Genomic DNA, 26,310 nt, shown 5'->3' on the forward strand with positions numbered 1-26,310 from the left:
CCTCTCAGAAAATGCCAACAATGATCCACCTTTCAATGCAATTCGCAATGAAGTCGAGGCACCCGATCATGCCACACAAGTGGTCCTACCACCGTTGGATTTCCCTCAAACTATTCGTACAAACTACATTGCCTTATATTTTACTGAAGTCTTCGATTTAGGTAGTAATGATCACAGATGGTTCAACATACAAATCGATGGACGAGATTATGGCGGGACGGTCAGCACAGAGTATGATATTTGTATAGTAGTATCTCAAAGTAGTACCCTTCCGGCAGTGGGTCCCATGAATATAACACTGAATTCTGCTAAGGGAACAACGTTGGCTCCGGTGATCAGTGCCGTCGAAGTGTATACCTACAGTGAGATAATCGTCCCCGGAACAAATGATGACGATGGTACGGATTCACTACTTCTCGGAGCCTTTGATTCTTTTTTTTTTTTCCTTTGTTGTCCTAAAGCCTTGTAATGCTAGGCGCGAAACACTGTTGTTATGGAAAATGGTTTGAAGACATCGATGGAGCCATTTGGTTACAAGGATTTTATAAAACTTCGATTTTATAAATTCAAACCTGGATTTTATAAGCAAAAACCTGGATTGAACATTTTCAGGATGGCAAAACCGAGGTTTTAGCATATAAAATCCAGGTTTGATTTTATAAAATCAAAGTTTTAGATTGTAAAATTTAAGATATTACAATCCTGCATTATAAAATCCATGTATCCAAGTTAGGGATTGTTACACTGCATATTCTGCATGTGGGCCACGCATCTACATGCAGTTTGGCCTACACTGGGGAGGTAGCCCGGGTACTTTCCTACTTTCTTGAGCATCTTGTTATACACTAACCATGTTTCTTTTCGCTGTTATTTGTTTTCTTTCCAAAGAATTTTTTTTACTGGACAACCTTTTCTAAACACCACGCCCCCCCCAAGCATGATGAGGTTCACCATTTTTTGATGTGGCAGGTCCACCATCTCCACCCAAACCCATGCATCGGATAGGGCTCACCATTTTACACCTCTTGGTATTGGTGGGATGGGACCACCACTTTACAACTGATGTTTTTTTATGGAGTGGGGCCTACCATTTTACACTATAGGTTTTCATGGGACCTACCATCTCTACCAAACTCATGCATTAGGGTGGGGCCTACTGGGCCCACCATTTTAGACCCATTCATATTATGGGCCTGGAATACTAGGGTGTATATGGTGTGTATATGTATCCGTATGTATGTGTATAGCTTTGTATAATTGCTTGGAGCTAGACGTGGTCTTTTGCCTATTAAAACAGTGCAAGGATTAGCAAACATTGCGAGCAGTTTCGGACAACTAAACGGGTGGACTGGGGAGCCTTGTCTCCCTCAGAGCACTACTTGGCCATGGATAAATTGCAATGGAGATGAACCACCTCGAGTAATCGCACTGTAAGGAGGATTTAGTCTCCTCTCTAATTCAATACTTATCCTTATTTTCTTCATTACAACATGGGTTTATCTTTTTGCAGCAATCTCTCTGGTTATGGTTTGGAAGGTGATCTCCCTGATTTCAGTCAGATGATAGCTCTTGAAATCATGTAAGTAGTTCTACAACTCGTTACCTAACTCAAAACTTGACCTGCCTGTAAACTAGTTGACTCATATGGATCCAAATTCTTTTTAATTTCCAATCCTGTCATTGTCTTCGAGAATTGTTTGTTTCCTTGCTCGGCTGCATTGCCCTTACCCATATCATTTTCTTACCCAGGGGCGGAGGCACATATAGCATGGGGGTGGCCACGCCCCCGCAATGAATTGCAAAGTCCCTTTTACAATAATAGAACTCTATTTTTTAATTAGAACGTTTAAAACTAGTTTAAAACTTATTAAATGCGTTTCTTTGACCAACTTTCTAATTTCACGTCTGAAATAAAATTTTAAATATATTAAACGTGTTTTTTAGCACTTTCATATATTTGACTGTTTTTATTAAGTATTTTTTTGGAGCCAATACCGAACTAAAGTAAAAAAATAAAAATAAAATTGACTGTTCTTGATTTAGCACTAACATTTCCCGTTGTCAATTTCAGAGACCTACACCAAAATTTTCTTACGGGCCCTGTTCCAGATTTCCTGGGAAACTTGTCCAACCTAAAGATACTGTAAGTGCAAAAAATTTGTTACACGCGAAAGAATTAATATGATGCTCTTCTCATTCTCTAACCGCCTTGTTTTGATTTTTAGGAATCTCGCCGATAACAATTTCACCGGCAACATTCCAGATTCTCTAGCCAATAACAAGAGATTATCTCTCAAGTGAGGATTATATCACAAAACTGATTTTAATAGCATCCGAAAGCCTGAAAAATATATGTAATTGCACCCATTTTATGTGTTTTGCAGTATCACACAAAATCCTGATCTCCATCTCAATGGAAATAGATCATCTCCCAAGTGAGGATTATAGCACAAAATTGATTTTAATAGCATCCAAAAGCCTGAAAAATATATGTAATTGCACCCATTTTATGTGTTTTGCAGTAATACAGACAATCCTGATCTCTATCTCAATAGAAAGAGTAAAAAGGCAACGGTTGGAGGCTCGATCGGTGGAGGGATAGGTTTTTCCATACTTAGTTTTACTTTATATAAGGGATATCGATGGATATGTTAGGTAGATGAATAACAAGGGCCTCAACTTAGGGGATCAAAGAGCAAAGCTAGAGATGATAATGTGTTCTTGCATTTTGTGAAGAGCAGCAATAATTCTGATTTAATTCAGATAAACTGGTGTAAAAATTTATTAAATTTTTAGAAATAATAGGGATGTGATTCTATCTTGTATGATGGGTAAATGATTGTATTTTGTTATGCTATGTATCAAAATTTTACCAATTTTTTGATATTTTATTCGCTGGAAAATGGTCTAGTTTTCGGAGGAAACTCCTTTTTTGGTGTCCAAAAGTTTCCAAATATATCGAAGTTTTTATATTTTTCAAAGGGGAATTAATCTTTGACTCCCAATATCTCCTTCCTCAACAGTTGCATCATGTTCAAATTTTATAGGGAGATCCAAAAGTCTAAGAAGAACAAGATGAGTTTAGTCGATCACCAGAAAATCAGTCCCCTCACCAGCGGTAAGTCGGTAACCCCTTCTTCCGGTGGTCAAAACAGAGTTTTCAAAAATATGTCCATTCTATTTTCAAAATTTACACTTCTTTTTAACCATCCATATCTCTCTAACCAGCCGTTAGATCGCCATAAAACTTTAATGGGTGATTCCCATATCAGTGGAGATTATTAACATGGTTTTAAATTTCGGTTTCGGTACCGGTTTCAGACCTCACCGATACCAAAATTTTGGCCGAAATCCAATGAAATATTAAAGATTGTATATTTATTACGAAATTTCGGCCGTATTTTGGTAATTTCGGTCGAAATTTTGGGTAAATAATAATAATAATTAAAAAATAGAGAATTTTGGTCGAAATTCCTAAAATTTCGACCGAAATTTCAAAATTTCCGTCGAAATAAAGTAATGTGTCTGGTATGTACCATTTCGGTTTCGGTCACCGAAACCCAAAATTTCAGATTTCAGACTAAATTTAAAACCATGATTATTGCTACAAATGTCTGATTGCCAGAAAAGTCTCTGGTCGCCGCCAACTATCTAACTTTTTGGCGTCTGCTCAATGTTTCTAAAAATAAGTTTGTTTCCAAAACCAACACTCTCTTTAAATAGCCATAACTCTTTAACCAGCCGTCGGACCATTCTCAAATTTTAAAAGATGATCCTTCAATGAGTGAATGCAATAGTGTCGGCCGATTGCTGGAAAAGTCTCTGGCCGGCGACGACTATACCAAAACTACAGGTTTTGTATAAACTGACATTCCGTCCATTTTCTTGGGTTTTGAAAGCCTACAACCAATGCTTTGATACCAAATGATAAACTAACATTACTTCGAATCCAACGAAGAAGTTTCGCTTTCTAAGTGCGAAGATAACCAGGAAACGCCCCTTGCTCTTCTCTTCATTCTACTCTCTTTAATCAATGGGAAACCTTTTCTTTGACGTGAATTGTCTCTTACAAGAGATGTAAAAACATAAGAGAGAGGAAGATGGACCTAGGGCCATATTTATAAGAGATGAAAGCTTCCATAAAGCTTTCTAATCTCAGCCAATTTTCGCTTGGTATCTTGGGCCCAAAATTAGCAACTTGCTAGAGCAATATTTGGAGTACAAGAACCTTTCAAAACCTTAGGGCTTGTTCGACAACAAGATTTTTTTACGGGATTCTCCTCCTTTTTAGGTGTGGAGTATGAGCGAAGAAAAAATATCTCTAAAATCTCATTTGGCTAGCTGACCCGCTAAGGCAATTTCCAAACTTCCACCTTCTTTTTAGACTAAAAATTAGAATTCTTTGGAGCGACTAATTGTCGCCTCCGAAGATTCTCTTCAATCTGTTTCCCGTCCATTTAGTTAGGCTAGAATGAGATGTTATTTTAAAACACTACTTTAGTGATCCCATTAGATCTTTGGCATTGAAAACAAAGAAAAATCCGTTTTAAGTGAGATGGGTTAGGAATACCTCATGCCATCCCTGCTCCTTCAATTGGCGTAATTCAATAAACTTTAAGTCTTTTCCGAGCACGGTGAAGGTTCAGAAACGCCCTTTCGTTCTTCTCTTCCTTCACACACCTCTAAGTTTATGGGAAACCTTTCTTTCAGCAAACTCTCAACCTCTCGAATTGCTCTCAAGTTTTGTCGGAGTAGGAAGAGGGGCCAAGGGTCTCTTTTATAGGAAAAAAAAAAGAAAAAAAGCTCCCATAAAACTTTCCTAAAGTGCCCAATTCGTTTGGCCTCTTAGTTGTAAATTTAACAACTAATACAAGTCATAATTTTCACTTCCAAACATTACTAAACTTAAGGGCTACTAATATATGATGAAAGGTTGCTTGAATACAAAACCACAACCTTATCTGGCAACTCTAGGACATAGAACAATGTTCTAGAATTCCAATCCAAAAAGGAAACTCCATCTTTGGAAACCCAAAGAAAGGAAAACGTCCAACAGTCTCCCACTTGGCTTGCATGGGCTTTATACCTTTCTCATCAACTAACTTTACATTCCGTTCAATAAGTTATACCAACAACGGGTCATGTAATCATTGAATGATATTATCCAATAACCTCCCCACGGTCACGAAGTTAGCAAACTTACCAACATGAATATGGTCCACTTTATATCATTATCGACATTCCGCTTTCAAAAATACATTCAATGTGCGCAATACAAATAATGGAAAAAGCAGATAACTTTATTTATTATGATCAAAATTTCAAAAGTGATCACAATACAATGTCTATAAATTTTATGTAAAATCCCACCAATCAACGTATTCGGCCTTACCTACCAACCTTATGCGCGCTTTATGGTCATTAACGACTTCAAGTGGTAATCCTCTCGTTATTAGATCTGCTAACATAAGTGTGGTACCTATATACTCAATAGACATTAACTCAAGGTTTTAAATCTCGGTTTCGGTTTCGGTACGAAATTTCGGCCGAAATCTTGTAAAAATTTCACCGAAATTTTGGAAATTTCCGAAACGTTTCACTGAAATTTCCGAAATTTCGGGTGAAATTTTGTACTTAACCGAAACGTTTCACCGAAAATTCCAAAATTTCACTGAAATTTCCGAAACGTTTCGGCGAAATTTGGTACTTTTCCGACTCACTGTGAATTTCGTTTTGTTTTCCACCGAAACCGAAATATTTCTTTTCGGCCGAAATTTAAAACCATGCATTAACTGACCCTGAATTATTTTCCTCACGACAACATGTCAACCCGTTGACTCCTTACTTTATTTGTAATTCTTGGAAAAATAAACCGCAACAAAATTATCACAACACATTCTCAGTAACTTGCTTATTATCAACAAGATAACACCTTGAGACAAAATTCCGCAACTACAAGGCATAACTTAAGGCCTTGTAACACACTATAAACTCCAAACCCAAGGTGGAAGCAACTAATGGTGTATATCTTACGTTCTTCCACGATTCAAGAATTTCTACCAAAATACCCTTAAGCAGAACTTTAGGTGTCTAATAATTACAAAGTCAGAATTAGATCAACCAATTTTCTTAAGGACATCTTATCTACTGTATGTGAGTCTTCATTCCCGTATAGACGACACACAACCTTCTTGGCAGCTTCCCAATGATCCATGCATAAGATCACATTGGTACCTTCTAAGCTTGCCCACCACATAAGTTATGCTGAGACAGGTACAAACTCAAGCATTTATGAGATTCCCAGCTGCGGAACTATAGTGGATTCTCTTTATATGCGCGTGTTCAATCTTGGGGCTACAAACTTAACTGAATATGTCATCACTAACCACAAGAGGAACCACTAGTGAGGCACTTATCCATGTTGATAATTTAAGGACCTTCTCATTATAGGCTTTCTGCGACAATATCAGTAATCTTTGAGTCATAACTAGGTGAACATGGACTAAAATGTTCCACCTAGATCTTTTATAAGAAGTTTCCTACCAAGATATAGTCAACATGGCACTAGAGTAATTCATCAGCTTTGGGCAGAAGAATTACCTAGGCCAGGAGCCTGTGCTTGCTTGGTCTCAATATAACATGGACAAAATAATACTACTATAGACACCCAATTTTGTTAAGGTGGAACTAATGATAGGTTGTCGCGAGGACGAGTCTCATGACGAGTCCTAGAGCACCTGTCGTTTTTCTCTCAGTATCTCTTTAGATTATGAAACTAAGGGAATTTCTCAAAAATGAATTTTACCCCAGAGGTGAAACAAAAGCCCGTCTTTACACGGCGTCATGCCTTACGGCACAACCAAAAAATCCATTTTCACACGGCATTTCAACCGAGAAGTTAGCTTTGAGTAAAAAAAACATTCATTTTTACCTAAAAACAATTCGTGTTCTGAAAACGATCGATATTAGGTTCATTGGAATCTCCTCAGAACGAGGAATCCAACGGATCTGACAGCATGCGATTTGAAGTTTAAACGGAGGAGTTACGATCCGCCAAAACTCCCAAAAAATCCGTCAAAAGAGACGAAAAATCACATTTTCAGAAATGTTACCGACCCATGTCGGTTTTAGGTCCAATTTTGCACTTTGAAAAATTGGATTTTTCCAATTTCGTAGAGTGCAAAAATTTCGTACTCTGCGAAAATTTGGCCCGATCCCCTAAAAATAGCGGCCGGGGGGGGGGGGGGTGTAAGAGTAAAATCAGATTTTAACTCTCTGAAAAGATTTTTATTTTCTGGTTTTTGTTTTCTTTAATTTCCAGAGTTATTTTTAGAAGATTTCCTTCTGGTTTTCCCTTATGAATCTAAAAAACCCTAGTTTCTTTACATTAGAAGAAAGAAAGTAGAGAAATTCTTAGGTGGCTCACACTGGGCGTCGGCACTTTGCCGAATTTTCGAAGATTCGTAGCAATATCCTTCAAATAACGTCGTTGTTCTACCGAATTTCGGAGAACAATTGGGCTATTTTTCAATAATAGCGTCGTTGTTCTCTTGAAATCTCAGCAAACCCCAAGCCCCTTCGTTTAAACAGCGCCGTTGTCCTGCCGAAACCTCGGCAAATCTGAAGCTCCTTCGTCTAAACAGCGTCGTTGTTCCATCGAAATTTCGGCAAACCCGAAGCCCCTTTGTCTAAACAGCGCCGTTGTTCTGCCGAAATCTCGGCAAACCCAGAGCCCCTTCGTCTAAACAGCGCCGTTGTTCTGCTGAAATCTCGGCAAACCTGAAGCCCCTTTGTACCAAACAGTGCCGTTGTTCTGCCAAAATCTCGGCAAACCCGAAGCCCTTTCGTCCAATCAGTGCTATTACGCCGCCGGTTTCCCGACAAGCGCTCCTCTGGTAAATTTACATTTATTTACCAGCTTTTTTCTATTACAAAATTCGGTGCAGGGTAGTTATGGGATTTATGGCTCTTTTTGCCCTAGATCCTGTAACGTAAACCCCTGTCTTATGTAAATAGGGCTACATTCCCTCTCCTTATCCCACCACTCTGTCTCCGATCTTACCATAGACAAAAGAGACAGAGACGAGAGCCCTGACGCTCAATGATGTTGGACAAACGAAGGGAATCATAAACCCAGAGTTTCTTTTCCCTTATGTACTGTCTTTTCCGTTTGATTTAGTTAACCTGATTGTGGTCAGCTGCGAGATCTTTCGGGACTCATATCACAACATACTACTTCAATCAGGATAACAACCGCTTATTTTCTTTTCTTTGTAAATTCATTTTATTTACCTTATGGAATTAAGCCTAATCCAAATAAAGGATAAAGAGACAAGTTATCCCGATTAAATTCTTCAAAAATGACAAATCAAGTCAAGAGACCAGATTTACTCCGGCAAGAGGCGTGCCTAACACCTTCCTGATTGTAACCATAACCCTTACCCAGATATCTGTAAGGATCATGTCTTAACAAACAGAGCAAAATTATAAGTTCTAGGCTCATAGCAAAAGAACTACTTTGGTTACTGTTCCTCCAATGAAACTCGGATATACATCCTTATTTCATCGGAAGAACATACACGGGTCCTAGGCCCTAACCTAGGTGGCGACTGTGAGTTTTTCATTCTTGTGAAATCCGGACCACAATCCCGAATTCACAAGAAATGCAGATCAACAAACCTCCCAGAAAACCCAATGTGGTGATCCCCCGCCGCTCTAGCGCGCTAGGGAAAAAACCGGCGCCCCACAACTACTAGAGAGTAGTACACCATTAACTCAAAAAATACTAAAGTGATGGTATCACTCCCATTGTTCCTATGATATATTCATTTATCCATGACATCTTTATTTAATTCAAATTATATTATTAATATGTGAAAACTTTAAATACCACTACCAAAACACCTGGTGCAACTCTAGAACAAAATGAGCCACCAAAGACATGCCTTTCCATAATGAGTCTTTCTTTAAAACTGGAAAGAAAGTCACTTCGTAGTCTATCCCCCTCCTCAGTGTAGCCTTTTGCGATTAATCTTACTTTATGCATCTCAATGTCATCCTTGGAGTCAAACATTAGGTTTAAAGATCCACCTATAGCCAACTGGCTTGACTCCATTTGGTAACTCGCTGAGTTACCAAATTTGGTTCCTTTCTATTAAGAGTAGCTCTTCCTTCATGGTGTCAAGCCACTGTGTCGACCAATTACCCATTATGGCTGGATGAAAAGATATGGGATCATGGCAATCCCACTAAGGTCGTCATTATTCTAAGTTCAGCGTATCTAGTCTCTAAGATGCACGTACTATTTGTAGGACAAGAAAACCAAAAACCCTTAAATATCTTAGGATAATTACTTACATAACAACTACTAATCTTAGGATCCAACTTTCCTTGTTTGGGGATTGAAGATTTTAGCCTCGGCCAATAAATCGCTATATGTGCAAATACTCTAATCTCAGCTCCCTACTGACACACAATTCTGTGGGACCCGAGGAGCCACGTGAAGCTCAGAGGGTGAGCGTTAATAGTGTAAAGAGCTGCGAAGGGCTCTACTACAGCACTATCCTGGCTACGGCCTTAGTCCCCACATATGGAGAGCTCCTTGTGGCTATCAGTGTTGCCACTCTCTTGCTCAAATTGATGTTTCTCAACATGGATCAGGAATCCAATGGGGACTAGACATAGTTGCCGCCTAGGATGAAGGGCCTAGGACCTTATATGAGACTATGTGATGAAAAAGGTACGTAGACATCCCTAAAGTGATGGGTCCGTGCCTGGTTACGAATGGTGAAGGTGTTAGGCACCCCATTCGCCAGATGAAACTTGGTCTCTAATGCCAATTTTATTAGTTTTAGGAATTTCAGGCGAAAAGGGGGTAAAATGGGAACAAACATCCCCAAATAATTGATCTATCTACAAGGTGGTCCTACTATGATCAACCCACTTTGATTGGCTCAACTACCAACTATCAAGCAATCAAACACACACGAATCGTCAATCAAAGGGAATTGAGCAAGGTGGGCCCATCTGCCATTGGATCTGAGTGAGAATGATGGAAATGGGGTTTGCTCCTCACTTCCCATGACGAGTCCACATAATTCAAGGGATTTCTCCCTTGAATTCCCTGGATCGAGGATGATGAGAAGGAAGCCTTATTCCCACTCTGCCCTAGCTGAGGATGGCACGGGGATGCGCAATCACATACACAACATAGGATAAAGAAAATCTATCTAACACAACCAATCCCCATCAATCACTGAAATAATACATGAATAACACTCAAATAATCCATTAAAAGGCGGGGAGGCGGAAGAGGCTGGTGCAACTCCAACGTTGCATAACCCTAGTACCTGTCTCCAACTACATCTAAGCAAGATATAATGCTAGAAAGTAACCAATCACATGCTGGAAAAGTAAACACACAAGCAAATTAATCAAGCAACAAACAATAATCCACAAGATATAAAAAAGTAAAAGAAATCGAGAAATCGACGGGGTGAGAGGACCAAAGATGCCAGGGAAAAGAAAAGGAGGATATATGATAGACTCAGGGCGATTCCAAAGGAATAGCCCAGCGATTCTGATCCCTAGAGATGGAAAAATCAGTCTCGCGATTGTCATAGTATATCATTGGGCTCAGCGAGGACATTCCCTGTGATGGGAGGCCATGCTACGTAATCACCTATGGGCTCGCGAGGACAGTCCCTGTGAAGGGAGGCTGCGTTACGTCATCGCCCGTCCAAAAAATATGATAAAACCTTGAAAAACCGATGAAATCAGGAAAATCGCAATAGAAATCGAAGATAGAATGAAAGGCGGGCTCCGAGTGACCTGGCGTTCATCATCCTTGCCCCTTTTGAGTTTTTGTGTTTTTAAATTTTTATGTTTCTTTTTAACCCTTTTGTTTTGAAAAGGGGTTTTGGCTCAGGAGGTTTCAGTCCGTCGTCGCTTTGACCCGACGAAATGTTTCCAAAAATTGATGGAATCCCTAGACTCGAAGAGAATCCTGACAACGCGCAAAGAGTAATCCCAAAGAACTGAAATAGATCTCAAAAGATAGAGTACATCCCGAAAACCCTAGAGGAATCACGAGTAGATGAAGATCACAAAAACCATACGTAGGTCCCAAACGCTGAGGCAAAGTCTGAAGGAGCGGTGAAGAGAATAAAGGGGTTTGCCCTTTCGACCAACTTGCTCCATATGAAACGAAGTCAATTCGACCAAGATATATCAATCACTTTGAACGACTTGTTCCGCGAGAAACGAAGCCAATCTGACAAGGTAATAGATCAAATGATTTTGATTGACTTGTTCCATATGGAACGAAGTCAACTTGACCAAAGAAAGTAATAATCTATCCCCACCGGCTTGTTTCATATGAAACGAAGTCGATTCGGACGTGGTAAAAGGGATCAGCTTGTTCCATAAGAAACAAAGCTAACTCAATTAGAAACACAATCATTCCAACCAACTTGCCCCATATGAAGTGAAGTCGATTGGACTAATTAAGATAAGAGACTCACCATCGGTTGACTTGTTTCATAAGGAACAAAGCCGATTCGACCGAGTAACATAATCATTTCAACCAACTTGCCTCATATGAAGCGAAGCTGGTTTTCCCAAGATAAAGGACTTGCCATTAATCGACTTGTTCCATGAGGAACGAAGCCGATTTGGACGAGAAACCCAACACTTTGAACAGCTTGTTCGATGTGAAATGAAGCTGGTTCGACCAAGAAAGGAGAAGAAAAGAGAAGGAGGGTGTAGACACCCCATTTTGACCGTGCCCTGCACCTCCATGTTTTGTGCTTAACTTTTCCAAATCAGTGCGTTGGAGTCCCAAATTGCACCTTGGGCTAGCTTAGGTTCCCACCGAGCTAATTTGCCCAGCGAGCAAACCTCGGAAAGTGTCGTGGTACAAGTTCAGAAGGGCGGAGGTGAAATACGTCTTTTTCCATGTAAAAAAGGGCATTCTTGGGAATTTATGTTGCTTCTCTCGCAAGCAATCTTTTATGGCCATTAGATCAAATCAAAGGGTTTAGATTAAGAGAGAGAAGAGAATTTTCTTGCCCCCGTTTTCTATTTGGATTCCCCCTGTTAGTTAGAAATTTTCGAAAAAATGCTCATTAAAGGGTTGTCCAAGAGAAGTTTGGGGGGGCCGAATATATCATTTCCCCTAAAAGGGAAGGAATATATCATTTTCTTATTCACCCCTCTCCTCGCCTAGAGCCAGCCCCTTGTAGTGAAAGAGTAGTCATAGTTGCACCCAAGGGGGTTGTCCAGTAAAGCAAGGAGGGGCAAATACATCATTTCCTTCTTTAAAAGAGTGAAACGAATTAGGGTTGAGGGAGAGCAGATTTCGGCAGCCGCAAGAGAGGGAGAGAAGGGTTTGCCTTCTTCTCCGGCAGATCCGCTGGATCTCCGCCCCTCAAATCCTCCGGCCGGCCACCAAAACCCACATTTTAGAAATACTAGAGGTGGATTTCCATAGTCGAAAAAAAAAATCCCGAGAGAGAGAGAGAGAGGGATCGGCATCATTTTCTCGCCTTCTCCGGCTACCTCCGGCTAGCTCCGGTCATCTTCCCCGCTCCTCCATTTCCCCACCATCACTCCATCATCCTCCTCTTCTTCCATCTTCATCAACACCTTTTCTGCAAGCCCTCTTCTTCTCCTTCTCCGATCGGATCCACCGGCAACCTCCTTCTCCGATCCAAGCTCCGACCGCACCACCATCTCTCCCACCTCAATGCTCCAGTCGATCATCGCTATGCCAGATCTGATTTCCCTCTTCAAAATCGGTATGTGAAGGAGAATCTCAGATCTGAAATCTCAGATCTGAGAGGTAAAAAAAAAGGGGGGATTTGCAGAGAGGCTTCGAGAGAAAGAGAAAGAGAGAGAGAGAGAGAAATGAGAGAGCATTAGGGTTTAACCTCAAGTTTATCTTCTCCGGCGAGACTCTAGCCGGATTCCGGCCTTCGTCCTTGCCGTCGGCAAGCTTCTTCCAAGCTCATGCTCACTATGTAGCCTCACTAATCCTCCCTTTTTCATTTCCTTGTAAGTCACATACCCTAACCCCGCTTCTTTTTTTTCTTCTCTTTTCCGATCATGCTTGTCTCCTCCGGTGATCATCACCATGTAATCCTTGGATTTCGGCCACCAATGTCATCTTCCATCATCGGATCTATCTATTACCAGGTTTCATAATCCATTTCTCTTCATTTTCTCCGGCGAATTTGGCAGGATTCCGATCGTCAGATCTATGGATCCAATAATCGAAACCCTTATCTTCTCTGGTCCGATTCTGCAGCTAGAGAGAGGGAGAGATCTCAGATCATAGATCTTGGATCTGAGAGCAGGGATAAGGAGCAGAGGGCTTAGGAAGATAGAGAGAGCATCAGAGAGAAGGGAGAGAGCTAGGGAAATCTCTTAATTAGAAATTAGAGTGGGAGAGGGTTTTCAGAATTTCTATGGAAGGAAGAAAAGGGGTGAGACCATTGATCGGTCTCTTGGAGCTCTAATTCTGTGATTTTTGTTACTCCGGCGATTGTGCCGCAATCAATATTCCTCAGATTTTATTCCGGTGATCTCATGCTAATTGCAACCCTCGGTTCTCCAATCCGGTAACTCGGCCCATTTCAATTCACTCCATATAATTGCCTGCTTGTTTTCCTTGTGTTGAATATTTTGTACCAAAAGGGGTTTGGGTCTTCTGCTGTTCTTCTCTTTTTCTGTTTGCTTTGCATATGTAATGCCTGATGATGTTGTTCTTCTCTTTTTCTTTTTTTTTCTTTTTTATGCTTCGTTGAATTTCACTATGGTCATTCAATTTCACTTCATGAAAGCATCCACAATTGTTTTACATGGGCCCTTTCTTCCTCGAATTGTTTATTAAGAACATGGGAAATAGTTTTATGCATATGTTGTTCATTTGGATTTGAAACTTTACTCATTTTTGTTGTCTGCAAAATGGAATTGTTTAATTGAAGAAGGAAATCAGATGACTACTCTATTCGATGTTATCGACATGAGTACTGTTTGATTTCAAGGCGGTTTGTAGAAATATTATATGTGAATGAAATCAGATGATTACTTTGGCATCATCTGATTTCGTTGAAGTCCCCGTATTGGGGTTTGTGGTTGGCTTTGAAGTGTTTGATATTGTTTTTACTTCATTAGGCTACCTAGCGGCTGGTCTGGGCTAATTAATGTTGTTTATCATGTTATAATTGCTATTATTATTGTTTATCTTTTTTTTTTTTTTTAGCTTAACCTCAAGGAGGTTGCTTTGATTTTGATAAATGGTGTACCTATAGGAGGCATGCCTTGCCTCATTTAGAGAGCCTTTGAATCATTCGTTTGTGTGGTGATGTTATCGGGGGAGTCTTTGACTCATTTGATCTTTATTGATGTTATTAGGGAGTCATCTGTCTTGGCTTTATAAGTAATTAGCCTTTAGAAGGCCTGCTTGGCCTCATTTGTAGAATCTTCTCTGAGGTTGCACCTCAATTTGTGCCTCTGTTAATTAGAGACCAATTTAGTCAATTAGTTGTCTTAGCCTTGCTTACCCCTTGAGGGCAATGATAAGGTTGCTTGGAGCCCATCTTTGTGTGTGTTTGGGAGATCCGTCCAGTCTCATTCTCTCGCTAGTTCTCCTCTTTGTGCGTCGTTTGGTTTTTGGGAGAACACCCCACTCGGCTTGGCTTCATACCCTCACCCTTATGGGTATTGGGTTGCACATTTGTTGCACCCTAGGGCTAGGTAGCTGTCCGGCCCGGCTGGGTGTTTTACCTCTGCCAAATGTGCACAAATTCTTATTCCTTTTTACTTGTGAGCTTCTCCTTATTCGATAGTTCATTCGCATAGGAGTTAGCCCTTGATTAGAGAGTCTTTGACTCATTCATCCTTTATATGGTGTTATTAGAGAGTCTTTGACTCATTTGCCTTTTAGGTGGTGTTATAGGAGAGTTTTTGACTCATTTGTCTTTAATGTAGTGTTATTAGAGAGTCTTTGACTCATTTATCCTTTAATTAGCATTAGTGGAGTCTTTGACTCGTGTTTCTTTCTCTTTTAGAGAGTCTTTGATTCGTTTATCCTTTAGTCGGTGTTTTTGGAGTCTTTGACTCGTGTTCCATCTCTTAGAGAGTCTTTGACTCATTTATCCTTTAGTCAGTGTTTTTGGAGTCTTTGACTCGTGTTTTCATCTCTTAGAGAGTCTTTGACTCGTGTATCCTTTAGTTGTTGTCAGTGGAGTCTTTGACTCGTGTGTTCTTCTCTCTTAGAGAGTCTTCGAATCGTGTTTCCATTTCTTTCAGAGAATCTTTGGCTCATTTATTCCTTTGGTGATGTTATTAGAGAGTCTTTGACTCATTTATCTCTTTCGCAGTTTTCTTAGAGAGTCTTTGACTCATTTGTACTTTCAGTTGGATTTATTAGAGAGTCTTTGACTCGCCTTTCCTTTTGCAGTCATTAGAGAGTCTTTGACTCCGTTATCTCATTTTCAGTGTTATCAGTTGCTCTTATTAGAGAGTCTTTGACTCATTTATCCTCCAGTTGCTCTTATTAGAGAGTCTTTGACTCATTTATCCTCTAGTTGCTTTTATTAGAGAGTCTTTGACTCGGTTGCTTCCTTTGTGCTGTTATTAGAGAGTCTTTGACTCATTTGCTCTTATAACGGTATTATTAGAGCATAGTTTCCCTTATTCACCCTAGGGTTTGTCCCTAGGGTGTTATTTTGTATATTCCCTCCGGTCTTTGGCCAAAAGGGTGAAAACATCAGAAATTTTAAAATCCATAAACATTGAAATCATCAAAAATCTCAAAAACATTAGAAACTTAAAACATAAAAAATAGTTGATTTGCTGTAAGTGTTTGTTAGTTTGAGAGTTCGTTTCGAACTACGTTGGCTTGATCCTCTCTCACGAGGTACGTAGTGCAGCTTGGGATACATATCCCGAGTCCAGCCAAACTTTGTAAATAAAAATGCTTTAACCCTTCAACTTTAAAACCTTGTTTTTAACAAAAATCTTTCTCTAGAGTTAGGAGTTTGTCCTAGATAGAGAGTTTTAGAGTTAGGAGTTCGTCTTTGATTTGTTGTGTGCTTGTTTGTGTTTGTTTTAGAGTTAGGGGTTTGTCCTAGCTAGGAGTGCCTCCGTCCGGTTAGTTGGCGATTCACATCGCCGACTGATGACTAGGTCTTGGATACGTTAGCAATCCTATTGTTTTCCTTAGGGCACACAGCCTAGTTACACATAGGTTGTAGGATCCACCTGCATTAGCTTAGGGCTAACTAGCATTTAGTTAGGGCATATAGGGAGTCCTAAAATCTACAATTCACTGGAATTTAAATAATAGTTCAAGAAGCTTTAATAACTAGTCCGGTCTTTTAGATCGAGTCTAAGATAGAGGTCTAGGTGTCTTAGGCATCCTAGCTTAGAATAGGCGCGAAGAACTACGTTGCCTTGATTCTCGTGGAGGCGGGGATACGTAGGCTTCTTTGGATGAACATCAGACCATCCGAAGACTCGGGCTAAATCGTTTAGAGTCTTATGATTTGTTGTGTTGTGTTATATTGTATATTTTGTTGTGTTTTCTTACTTTCTTGTGCAGACCTATACCTTTAGCTGTAGCATGCATGTGTTCGTCCACCAGAACTTAGACACCCTTTAGGCAAGTCACTCATAACCTAGCTATGCTTGGGCAACACATCTTTCATTTTATTTTATGGGTGTTTATTATCTTTGTCCTCAGGAAATGCATGCTTAGGTAGACGACTCCTGAGGATTGTTCCCATTTCACATGATTTTTTGCCTAAAACTCTTCGAGGTTAATAATAAATGGCATGAGAGACCAAGTGTTCGCACTCGGGCGAATTGGAGGCGCTCTTCGGACCTTCTCCATTCGTCATCAGGCACGGACCTTCTGTATCTCTGGTTATCCATTGCAAACAGAGCATTTGTTTTGGTTCCATGGCGTGTCCATGGATGGCGACTCTGAGTTATTTTTAGGTACATCTTGGTTTCGAGCCCTGGCTCCTGATCAGGATGTATCTCATTCGTTTTGTATCGCCACTCATGCTATGCTACGAGGGTGGCACCTGTTTCGAGAGTTCCCTGGTAGAGCTCTCCTTCACTTTGTGGAGATCTAGAGGGTGGTAGGGACCCGTTCCCTCCCCGTCCTCAGGATCGGGGTCCACAGAGGGCTCCGAGTAGCCCCATCACAGCCCATTTCTTCCCCTTTAAACCAACGTCAAAATCAAGGTTCTTACACCATGGATTTCCGAAAACAAGATTCACATTCTGTCCCCCTTTAACTACAAAAGGAATTTAACCCCAAGGTCAAAACAAACACTCTCAATTGAAGTTCGTGAAAATCTGATCAAAAGATCTCCCCCTCCCCCTACTTCAGTTCCATGAGCGAAATGAAGAATTCTTTAAAGAAAACATTGGGTGTCCTATAAAGCCGAAATCAGCAGCTCATAGGATCTCTATATACACTGCTTTGTTTTGGATATTTTTTCAAAGACATTCTGTACTACATCTCCAGATACTCGCAAAATCATGAATGATGATGGGTCGAATGAACAGCCCAGCTCCTATTAGTGCATAAACAAAGATAAGTAAGATGTAATCCTAACTTTGAAGTGTAATAAATCTCACATGCTCGCGAATACATGGCTAAAGAAAGAGATGTGCACATTATCAAATTTAAATGAAAAGAATGCGCATCCCATTCCATATGCTTCGATGAACACGAAGTTAAGACAGATTGGTGTGTAGTTCGAAATCCAGATTCTGGAAAGGGCTTGTCATGAGAAATCAATAAACCTCACTTCAGGGGTCCAAGTAAATTGAGATTGTTATCCTATACTTTCTGAGATCAACATTCAGCCATCTAGTAATCAAAACTCAATCCCTGACCACGAAGAAATTAACATCGGAAATGAAACGAAGATTGAAGAGCCAAAATAGGGAAAACATAGGTACCTTGCACATGCCCCAACAGCTTGAATCCACACATAGAAACAGAACATATCAATTCCTTTGTAAATGCCCAAATAACTCGAATTCACAAACACCATACAAGAAATAACTTCCAAGCCGTATACCCAAACATATAAAGGAGAAAATCCAGGTTGTTTTTTTGCCTATTTTCGTTGAATTTGAAGATGAAAAAGATTCATCAAACTTTTTTGTGTATCTCTTGAAATGAATTTTTATTCGATCTTTTAAGAAAAAAGTTCTACAGTTATTGTTTATCTCTTTAAATGAAGGCCGGAAACTATTGTCTGAGGGTTTTGTCCTTATATATGCAAGAGAACAGTATCGTTAAAATGTGAGACCGTACTTTTATGGACATGATGATGAGCATGTTATGCAAATCATCTTTGTTTGGGCTCTTATGGGGAGATGCCTTAAAGGCGTGGTTACAAATCCCAACTTGGATTCCTAGTAAAGTTACACTTGAGACCCCTTATGAATTTGTAGACACCCCATTTTGACCAGACCTTAAAACAAAACTAACTCCCACTATCCTAAACACATACACCATAACTAACACCCGTAACTCTAAAACACATTCCCACAACTAGACAATAATTAGCTTATAACTACCCATATGCACCATAGTTATATGCACATAACCATTCAAACTATGGAGGCAAAAAATGGACTAATTTGTGAAGGTTTATACACGTCCATTTTACCTCCACAAATCGTAGGGTTGGGATGATCCTATGGATGTGATTTTTTGTGGACACCCTATCTATGTGAGGACCATTCAAATGAATTGTTTGGATCACCCAAACAATGTGGGCCCCCACTGTATTTTAAGGTAGTGTGTAGGTAACTTACCTACACAAGTGTGTAGGAAATGTTCTCTCATATATATATATATATATATATATATATATATATATATATATATATGTATGTGCAAATACCCAAATGTTCTATATATTATATACAACAATGTAAAAACCACTGTAATCCTTGGTTATTACCTTCTCAAAGTGAAAGATCATGTTCTTGCCCATAGATATACTCATTTTGAAGGACCACATAAAACTCTAACTGTGCATCTTAGGACTTGCTTATTTTTACTATTCTGTTAGTTGCGCGGATTCAAATTGGTTTTTGCCTGTTGGATTTCTCAACAATATTTATGAGATCTATTGCGTCCAAAGACCCTAACAAAAGTTTAAATAAAATTTTAATAGCATTAACATAGCTAAAATTCTTGTCCTATTCGAAATTTAACCAAATCTGTAACTGCCTAATCTAGATGAATATGTGATTTCATTCTCTTTGATTTTTTCTTATATACAACTATCCTAATATAAAAAGAGGTTGAAGGGATTAATTATTAATGCTACTTAGTTTATTACAAAGAACCTCAACGAGTGTTTATACAGAATACTCAAAAGGATAATCATAAAAATACGATAAATATGGCATAATTCTTTGTCTAAGCCTAGCTACCTCATGCATCCTAGTTACCTTATCTAGCTTAGTTGCCTAATCTACCACCTAGACGATCTAATGATGAGATCTCATACACTCTAATAAGTGGGGCAACATTTGTCCTAGATATCTCTCTTAAGTGGGGTCATATTTTTCTTCAGGATAGTGTAATTCATAATGTGCCTCCATGTTTCACTAGAAATTGTTTTTCTTGATAAGTTTCTCCCAACATATTTCTTTCTGTTTTTTATCATGTATTTCAGCAACCATAGGTGAGCAAGAAGTAAGTATCCATTGCGGAAGAGATAAAAAATACACAGACAATGGAATTGTTAGAGGAATTAGGTCAAGCAAGAGGTTGCTTGAAGCATTACACCCAAGGTATCTAATTTGGAATACCAAGTTTGTTGCCTCCAACCCCTATATATATTAGATATACTAGGGTTTTAATAGGTTAGTGGGTTCTAGCCCAAATAGGCCAACTACACCGGTTCATTATCTTATTAGGCTTATATTAGAACATACATGGGTTATATTATATACCCAACAATCTCCTCCTATGTTCTACATATAGCACAATCCAATAGATAGATAGTGTAATGTTCAAAACAAAATATTGAATCATCCACATCACCATATGGTTTATATCATAAAAGATCTGTAATCCAAATGAAAATATGAATCCTTTTATGACAAACCAAGAGTTTTAGATATACAACAAGCTAAACTCAACCAAAATGTAGTTTCACATATAAGTGAACCCCACTGATCTTAGATGAATTCATTCATGGGGTATGATTCTCATCGAGATCCAAAATAAAGTTTCACAAAAGAAAATGAACTCTATACATACTGAAATGAAAGCATAGTCTTTATGACTTTAGAAGATTTACTCATCAAGTAAGTCATCTTGTTCAAAGTCCAAATCAAGACAAGCTCCTCCTTTTTCGTCAATCCCTGTGAATTATCAAAATATGGATTTCATGAGAATGAATCCAATCAGTTGTGTAAAAGAAGAATCACACACATGAAAGTATCTAGTTCTACCTTAAGAAGAACTTAGTACAATCTCATAATTCACGAAAGTATCTAGTTCTACCATAAGAACATAGTACAATTTCTTAAATGGCTAAAAATGTATCAGTATCACTCTCACCATAGGCATCATTGTCAAGTTTCAATAATGAACAAGACAAACAGCTTCTTTTGCAAATAACCATTTATTATTGTCAAGTTTCAATAAAGAACAAGACCAAACTAGTTTCTTTTGCAAAGAACCATTTCATGTTTTCATTTGGAATGCTACAGTCATCTTATCCATATTTGAGTTAAGCTGAATCATCTATGTATGGAATGTCCAACCTTTCCCAAAAAGGATAACCAAATTTGAGGTGAGTTGTATCATCTATGTATGGAATGTACAACCTTTCCCCAAAAAAAGGGCATGTCATCAAATGTGGAACGACACACAACAACTGTAAACATCAAGGAAAACATATCAAGTGCCTATCTTTGGGCCAAAAGGGAGATTCGAAAATTCAAAATAACCTGGATGACGTAGAGATTAAGACATGTCTACACAGTCTTTAACCCCAACTCCCCCACAGTTTTGAATATTCGATCTTTGTTCAATCCCTTTGTGAGAGCTTCGGCCGAATTATCCTTCGATTTCGTATCAATCAAAGTGATAATCCCGTGTTCTTGAGATAATTCATCATGTCATTTTTCAGCCCAAGATATCTCCTCTTACCATTAAAGAGTGAGTTCTTCACAACCATAGTTGTAACGTGATTATCACAGAACACACTGAAAGAACTTAATCCTTAACCGAGTCAATGGAATGTCCATAACCATAATTAGATTCTTTATCTCTTCTACTTCATTTGCAACTGAAGTTAGAGCATAAAGTTCCAATTCGACTTCCACACAACAACAGTAGATTTGATGTTCCCTAATTCTGATCCCCATGATGCATTAGAATATTCTTCCACGATAAGTGGATGGCCACCATAGTTTTGAGCATACTCTTGAGTACATGAAAAGTATCTCATCAGCCTCATAAGGGCATCTCTATGCTCATGGCCAGGATTGCTAGTAAAATGACTCAGCATGCCAACTATAAAGGCTATGTCTGGCCTAGTGCAACACAAAACATACATGAGACTACCAATCAGTTTAGAATAATCTAACTGGCTCACACTGTCTCTTCCTTAGAGATCAGCTTCTTGGTATAATCAAAATGGTGTCTCAATCGATTTGCACTCACTGCATCCTCAAAAGGGAAGTAGGTTTTCATATAATGGGCTAGGCCAAGGATGATTCCTTGCCTTTCAAAAACTTACTTTCATACCAACAATGGTGTTAACAACACACAGGTCTTTCATGTCGAATTATTTACCCAAGGTTAGATTCACATTACTCATCACAGAGAGATTGAAAACAAGAATCAACAATGACATTCAAGCAAATAATCATGTCCTTATTCGACACAAAAACGATAGTAAAGGCAGTTATCTGAGTAATTTGTCAGAAACCCAAAGCTCTTTACTACTTTGTCAAATTTCTGATGTCACAATTTAGGTGCTTGATTAAGACCAAAACAAATTTTGTATAATTACATACAAATATCTACTTACAGCCCATAGTCTTAGCCCCTTTTAGCAAATCGACTAGCTGCCAAGTTAGATTTTCTAACAGAGAGCTCATTTCATCATGAATGGCTTCTGCCCACAACATAGAGTCCCTAGATCTCATCACTTCCTGATACCTAGATCTCATCACTTCCTGATAGGATGATGGATCATTCTCCAATTGGTAGGTTACAAAGTCCTCACCAAATTCTTGGGTACTTTATCACATGGAGGAGCATATAGAGATTTAGAATGTGATGTGCAGTCAAAGTTGCCTCTCCCCAAATGCAACTAGGCATGCCAGCTGTCATTAACATGGAGTTTAACACTTAAGTTAACGTCATGTTCTTACACTCAGCTATGCCATTTGATTGAGGCGAGTGAGGACTAGTAGTTTCAAGGATTACGTCCTGAGAGGCAGAGAATTTCTTGAACCCTGTCAATGTGTATCTTCTCCTTCTCTATCACTCCTACCTCTCACACTTGTCAAATTTAATTGACATATATAATGGTATCGTATGAGTGATAGTAAGGTGGACCATTTTCTGATAGTGCACATGTCCCAATCGGTTATGTAACAACTTAGGATCAATGAGCGGTGAACTATCATAACTAACAGTCTCATTTCTTAAACTCAAACCATACATACCATCTATCAAATATGCACAATCAAAATAGTATGAGTTAACAATAAAACATTACTCTACCACACATAAATGAAGTGCATATGCCAGCATAATCAAACAGACTAATGGAAAACACTTTAACATCTTATAAACTAAGCAGTTTACCTGAAAAAGGGCCAAGTTCGCAGTACCAGTGTGAGTAACTTCCATGTCTGCTCCACTAGCCACTGTATCAGTCTCCTTTACTTCGATAACACTTAGTGAAAAACATTCTTTGAGTTGCAAGCATGACAAATGGCATCTGTTTCTAACCACCAGCCTGAGGAAGTACTGTCCATACTATTGCCTAACATGGCAACAAAACTCTTAGGCTCAGCACTGCCCACCATCAGATGAGCTTTCTTTTATGGTGTGTCAGATTTACCGTCTTAGGTTGTGTACACTCTGCAGCAAAGTGATCCTATTGCCCACAATTGTGGCACTTGCCCTTCTTTTTTCTGAAAGATAGTCTTTTTGGCCTCCAACTTAGGATGTTCACTTTTAGGTGACTTGGATTTTCGAGGAAATTTCTTGGGATATATTACCGCGTTAGTAGCAGACTGTTGCTGTCTAACCATCTCCAAGTTATTCCTAGCTCGATTCTCATCTTCGATTCGAATGAATCGTTTGAGATCATCCAGTCCCACTTGCACATTTTTCGATACATCTCGGTTTTGAAAGAGTGCCATGCAGATGGTAACTTATATATAATTGCACCAACAAGAAACGAATCACAGACAACTATTTTTTTTTCATTATACAACTTAGATCTCAAATTCTCTAGATGAGTAACTTGATGAGTGATTTTCATGTCCTCCTGGAACTTGAAATCCATGAATTTGTCCACAAGATGAGTCTTGGACAAATCCTCATCCTTCTTGAATTGAGCATCTAAGTTGTCCCATAGTGCTTTAGCAGTGTTATATTTACTATAGGTTTCTGCAAGACGATCTGAAAGATAACTCAACAAATAGTCTTTGCAGAAATCCTCAGCTCTAAGCCATTGAGATTCATCAACTTCTTCATCTGTCTCAGCAAAGGTACTCAAAACGGTGTAAAAATAATTCATATATTTTAGACCGAATTGAGTCTTTCGCTTCCATGAATTAAATTCAGACCCACCAAAGGACTGAAGTTTGACCATCTCAAACGGAAGAGAACTCTTTTCCATTGTACTATTTAAATGAAATTAAATTAGAAAGAGTGCACCTGGATGGAGAGAAGTCGACCAAGGAGAATTCGTCCCCAAATTTCGACCACAAGAATTTCGCCACAATATATATCACCACCAAAATTCGGCCACATGATTCGGCCACCATCGTTCGGATCTAAGAGAAATTATGATTCAACTATTCCTCCACGATATTATTCCTTTGAATAATCAGCCTCGAGGGATTCGACCACCAAAGAAGACCACGACCCAAAAGGGTTTCAACCATCTTCTTTACAGTTATAAGAGAGAGAGTAAGAGTGTTGCCCCCAAAAGATCCCCAAATGGGATATCCAACTGTTTATTCCTTCTTGATTCAAAGATGAATAAACCCATAAGCAAGAGAGGACAGACGTCTCCTTGTCCAACGATTGAATACGAGAATAATCCCACGTCAAAGAAACCCACTGTCCAAAGAGAATTCTGTGGGTGTATAAACCCACGCCCAAGAAACGAACTTTTGTGGGAGTCAATCCCACATCCGAGAAGTCGTGTATTGGTGTGGTACCCGGATCCCGCGAGAGGGGTGGGGCGCGAGCCGCCTCGCACTCTCTCTTGGTCTCTCGTTTCCACGCGATTGGCGTGTGCATTTTAATGTTGATTTGAATTAATCTTTCCTGTGAACTTGGGATCACTAAGGCAATCCGAATTCCACACGAAAGAGACTGACAGAGTCGCCACCTAGATGTGGGATCTAGGACCCGTAATTAACCAGAAATCTAGACTCGCTACCTGGTTACGAGAATGGAAGGTATGGGGAGTTATCCGCCACATGCACCATTCCTGCCCGATAATCGGTCTTCGATTCCAAAAGCTAACTCTTTTAAATTTATTTTAAATGGCTCATTCAACTCTATGTTAATGTGCGAACTAAGTGACATGCATCCTATGATCTAATTTCAATGAGAATCCTAAATGTGTATCTTGATTTATTAATTTGTCTGGATTCAATCTAAGTGAAAGTTCTCCTAGAATTCTAATTTCATGGAAAGTCCTAAGTGATTTGATTAAGTATTTACGAGAAAATTAATATACAAAACACCACAATTTGTTTGTGGTGCCGACTCGCGGGTGGTATGCCATCAGACATCCAAGCTGCCTACGTACCCAAGCCTTACTGGGATCAGAGTCGACGTAGTTCGGTGCACCTAAGCTAAGCTACTTATGCCTAACTCAACTAGGACACCGACCTAGACGGGATTGACTGTTTCAACAGTTTTAGGAGAAGTTATTTAATTCAAGTTGAGGATTTTATTATCATAGGATTTCATCTAAGATGCTATATGATTCTCATCTAAATGCAAATGGTCCCTTAGACTAATGCAGGTTTGCCTACATCCTAGTTTACTAGGCTTGTCCTAGGGAAAGATTGGGTGACTAGTGTAACTAGACCTATGGCACGGTTGCTATACATAGCAAACGTCCGTGATGAGGCTGGACTCCTAACTCTAGGACTCCCTAAAACCTAAGACTCCCTAAAACTTAGGACACGACACGACACCGGTGTTCCTAAATTGGGCTCTAAGGGTCCTTACGACGGAAACCATAATCCAATGGTTCCGAGAGACACGAGATGAATCGAGATGATGAATAGTGTGAGGGAATGGGAAAGATAGAGAAAGGTGCGACTGAACTTGGGAGTGCCAAATTGCCTACGTACCCCGTGATGGGGATCAAGCCACACGTAGTTCCACTGGGGAGGTTGCTTGGATTTTGGAAAACAGGTTTGGTATTTGGATCAGGAATCGGGTTTGTATTTGAGCATTGGACTTGAGATTCAAAAACATTGATATAACAATGGGATTTTGGAATTGGGAATTTGCATCAAAGAATTGAGCATATTGGAATCATCAAGGGTTTGAATTTTCGGAATTCAAAGTGGGCGGGCTTATGAGATTCGGCCAAATGGATTCAGACATGCGACTCGGATTGTGTTGGGATATGACTTGGTTGGATTGGGTTAATGGTTAGGGTCAAGTGAGTCGGGTCTAAGTTAGGAGCAAACCCGAGACTAGCCATGGTCTAACTAGGAGGAAGCAGGGTACAAACCAGGGTGCGGACCAGGGTGCACCAGGGTGCGAACCAGCAGGGAACCAGGGTGCGAACCAGCAGGGAACCAGGGTGCGAACCAGCAGGGGAACCAGGGTGCAACCAGCAGGGAACCTGGGTGCAACCAGCAGCGAACCTGGGTGCAACCAGGGTCTAACCAGAGTGCGAACCAGCAGGGAACCAGGGTGCGAACCAATATCGAACCAGGGTGCGAACCAGTAGGGAACCAGGGTGCAACCAGCAGGGAAGCAGGGTGCGAACCAGTAGGGAACCAGGGTGCGAACCAGTAGGGAACCAG

The 26,310-nt window shown here is 39.7% G+C and overlaps 1 protein-coding gene across 1 annotated transcript; it reads left to right on the forward strand.

Moving 5' to 3' along the window:
- The first annotated feature begins 1,254 nt into the window (after positions 1–1,254).
- On the forward strand, positions 1,255–2,820 carry LOC143849183 (uncharacterized). The gene is made up of 6 exons (XM_077358236.1): positions 1,255–1,430; positions 1,511–1,579; positions 2,072–2,143; positions 2,226–2,297; positions 2,385–2,435; positions 2,523–2,820. Exons 2-6 carry the CDS (start codon positions 1,560–1,562, stop codon positions 2,653–2,655), a joined length of 348 nt encoding a protein of 115 aa, XP_077214351.1. The 5' UTR covers positions 1,255–1,430; positions 1,511–1,559; the 3' UTR covers positions 2,656–2,820.
- The last annotated feature ends 23,490 nt before the right edge of the window (positions 2,821–26,310 follow it).

Source organism: Tasmannia lanceolata, unplaced genomic scaffold, assembly GCF_043159265.1.
Source record: "Tasmannia lanceolata isolate RefF3 unplaced genomic scaffold, GAP_Taslan_0.1 ptg000016l, whole genome shotgun sequence".
Lineage (NCBI taxonomy): Eukaryota > Viridiplantae > Streptophyta > Magnoliopsida > Canellales > Winteraceae > Tasmannia > Tasmannia lanceolata.

What these genes read in the sequence shown, in the direction of transcription:
- LOC143849183 (XM_077358236.1), top strand. Translation starts at nt 1,560, where the DNA reads ATGATAGCTCTTGAAATCAT. An exon ending in TTGTCCAACCTAAAGATACT is followed by an intron (nt 2,144 to 2,225) that starts GTAAGTGCAAAA and finishes TTTGATTTTTAG; the next exon opens with GAATCTCGCCGATAACAATT. An exon ending in GGAAATAGATCATCTCCCAA is followed by an intron (nt 2,436 to 2,522) that starts GTGAGGATTATA and finishes TGTGTTTTGCAG; the next exon opens with TAATACAGACAATCCTGATC.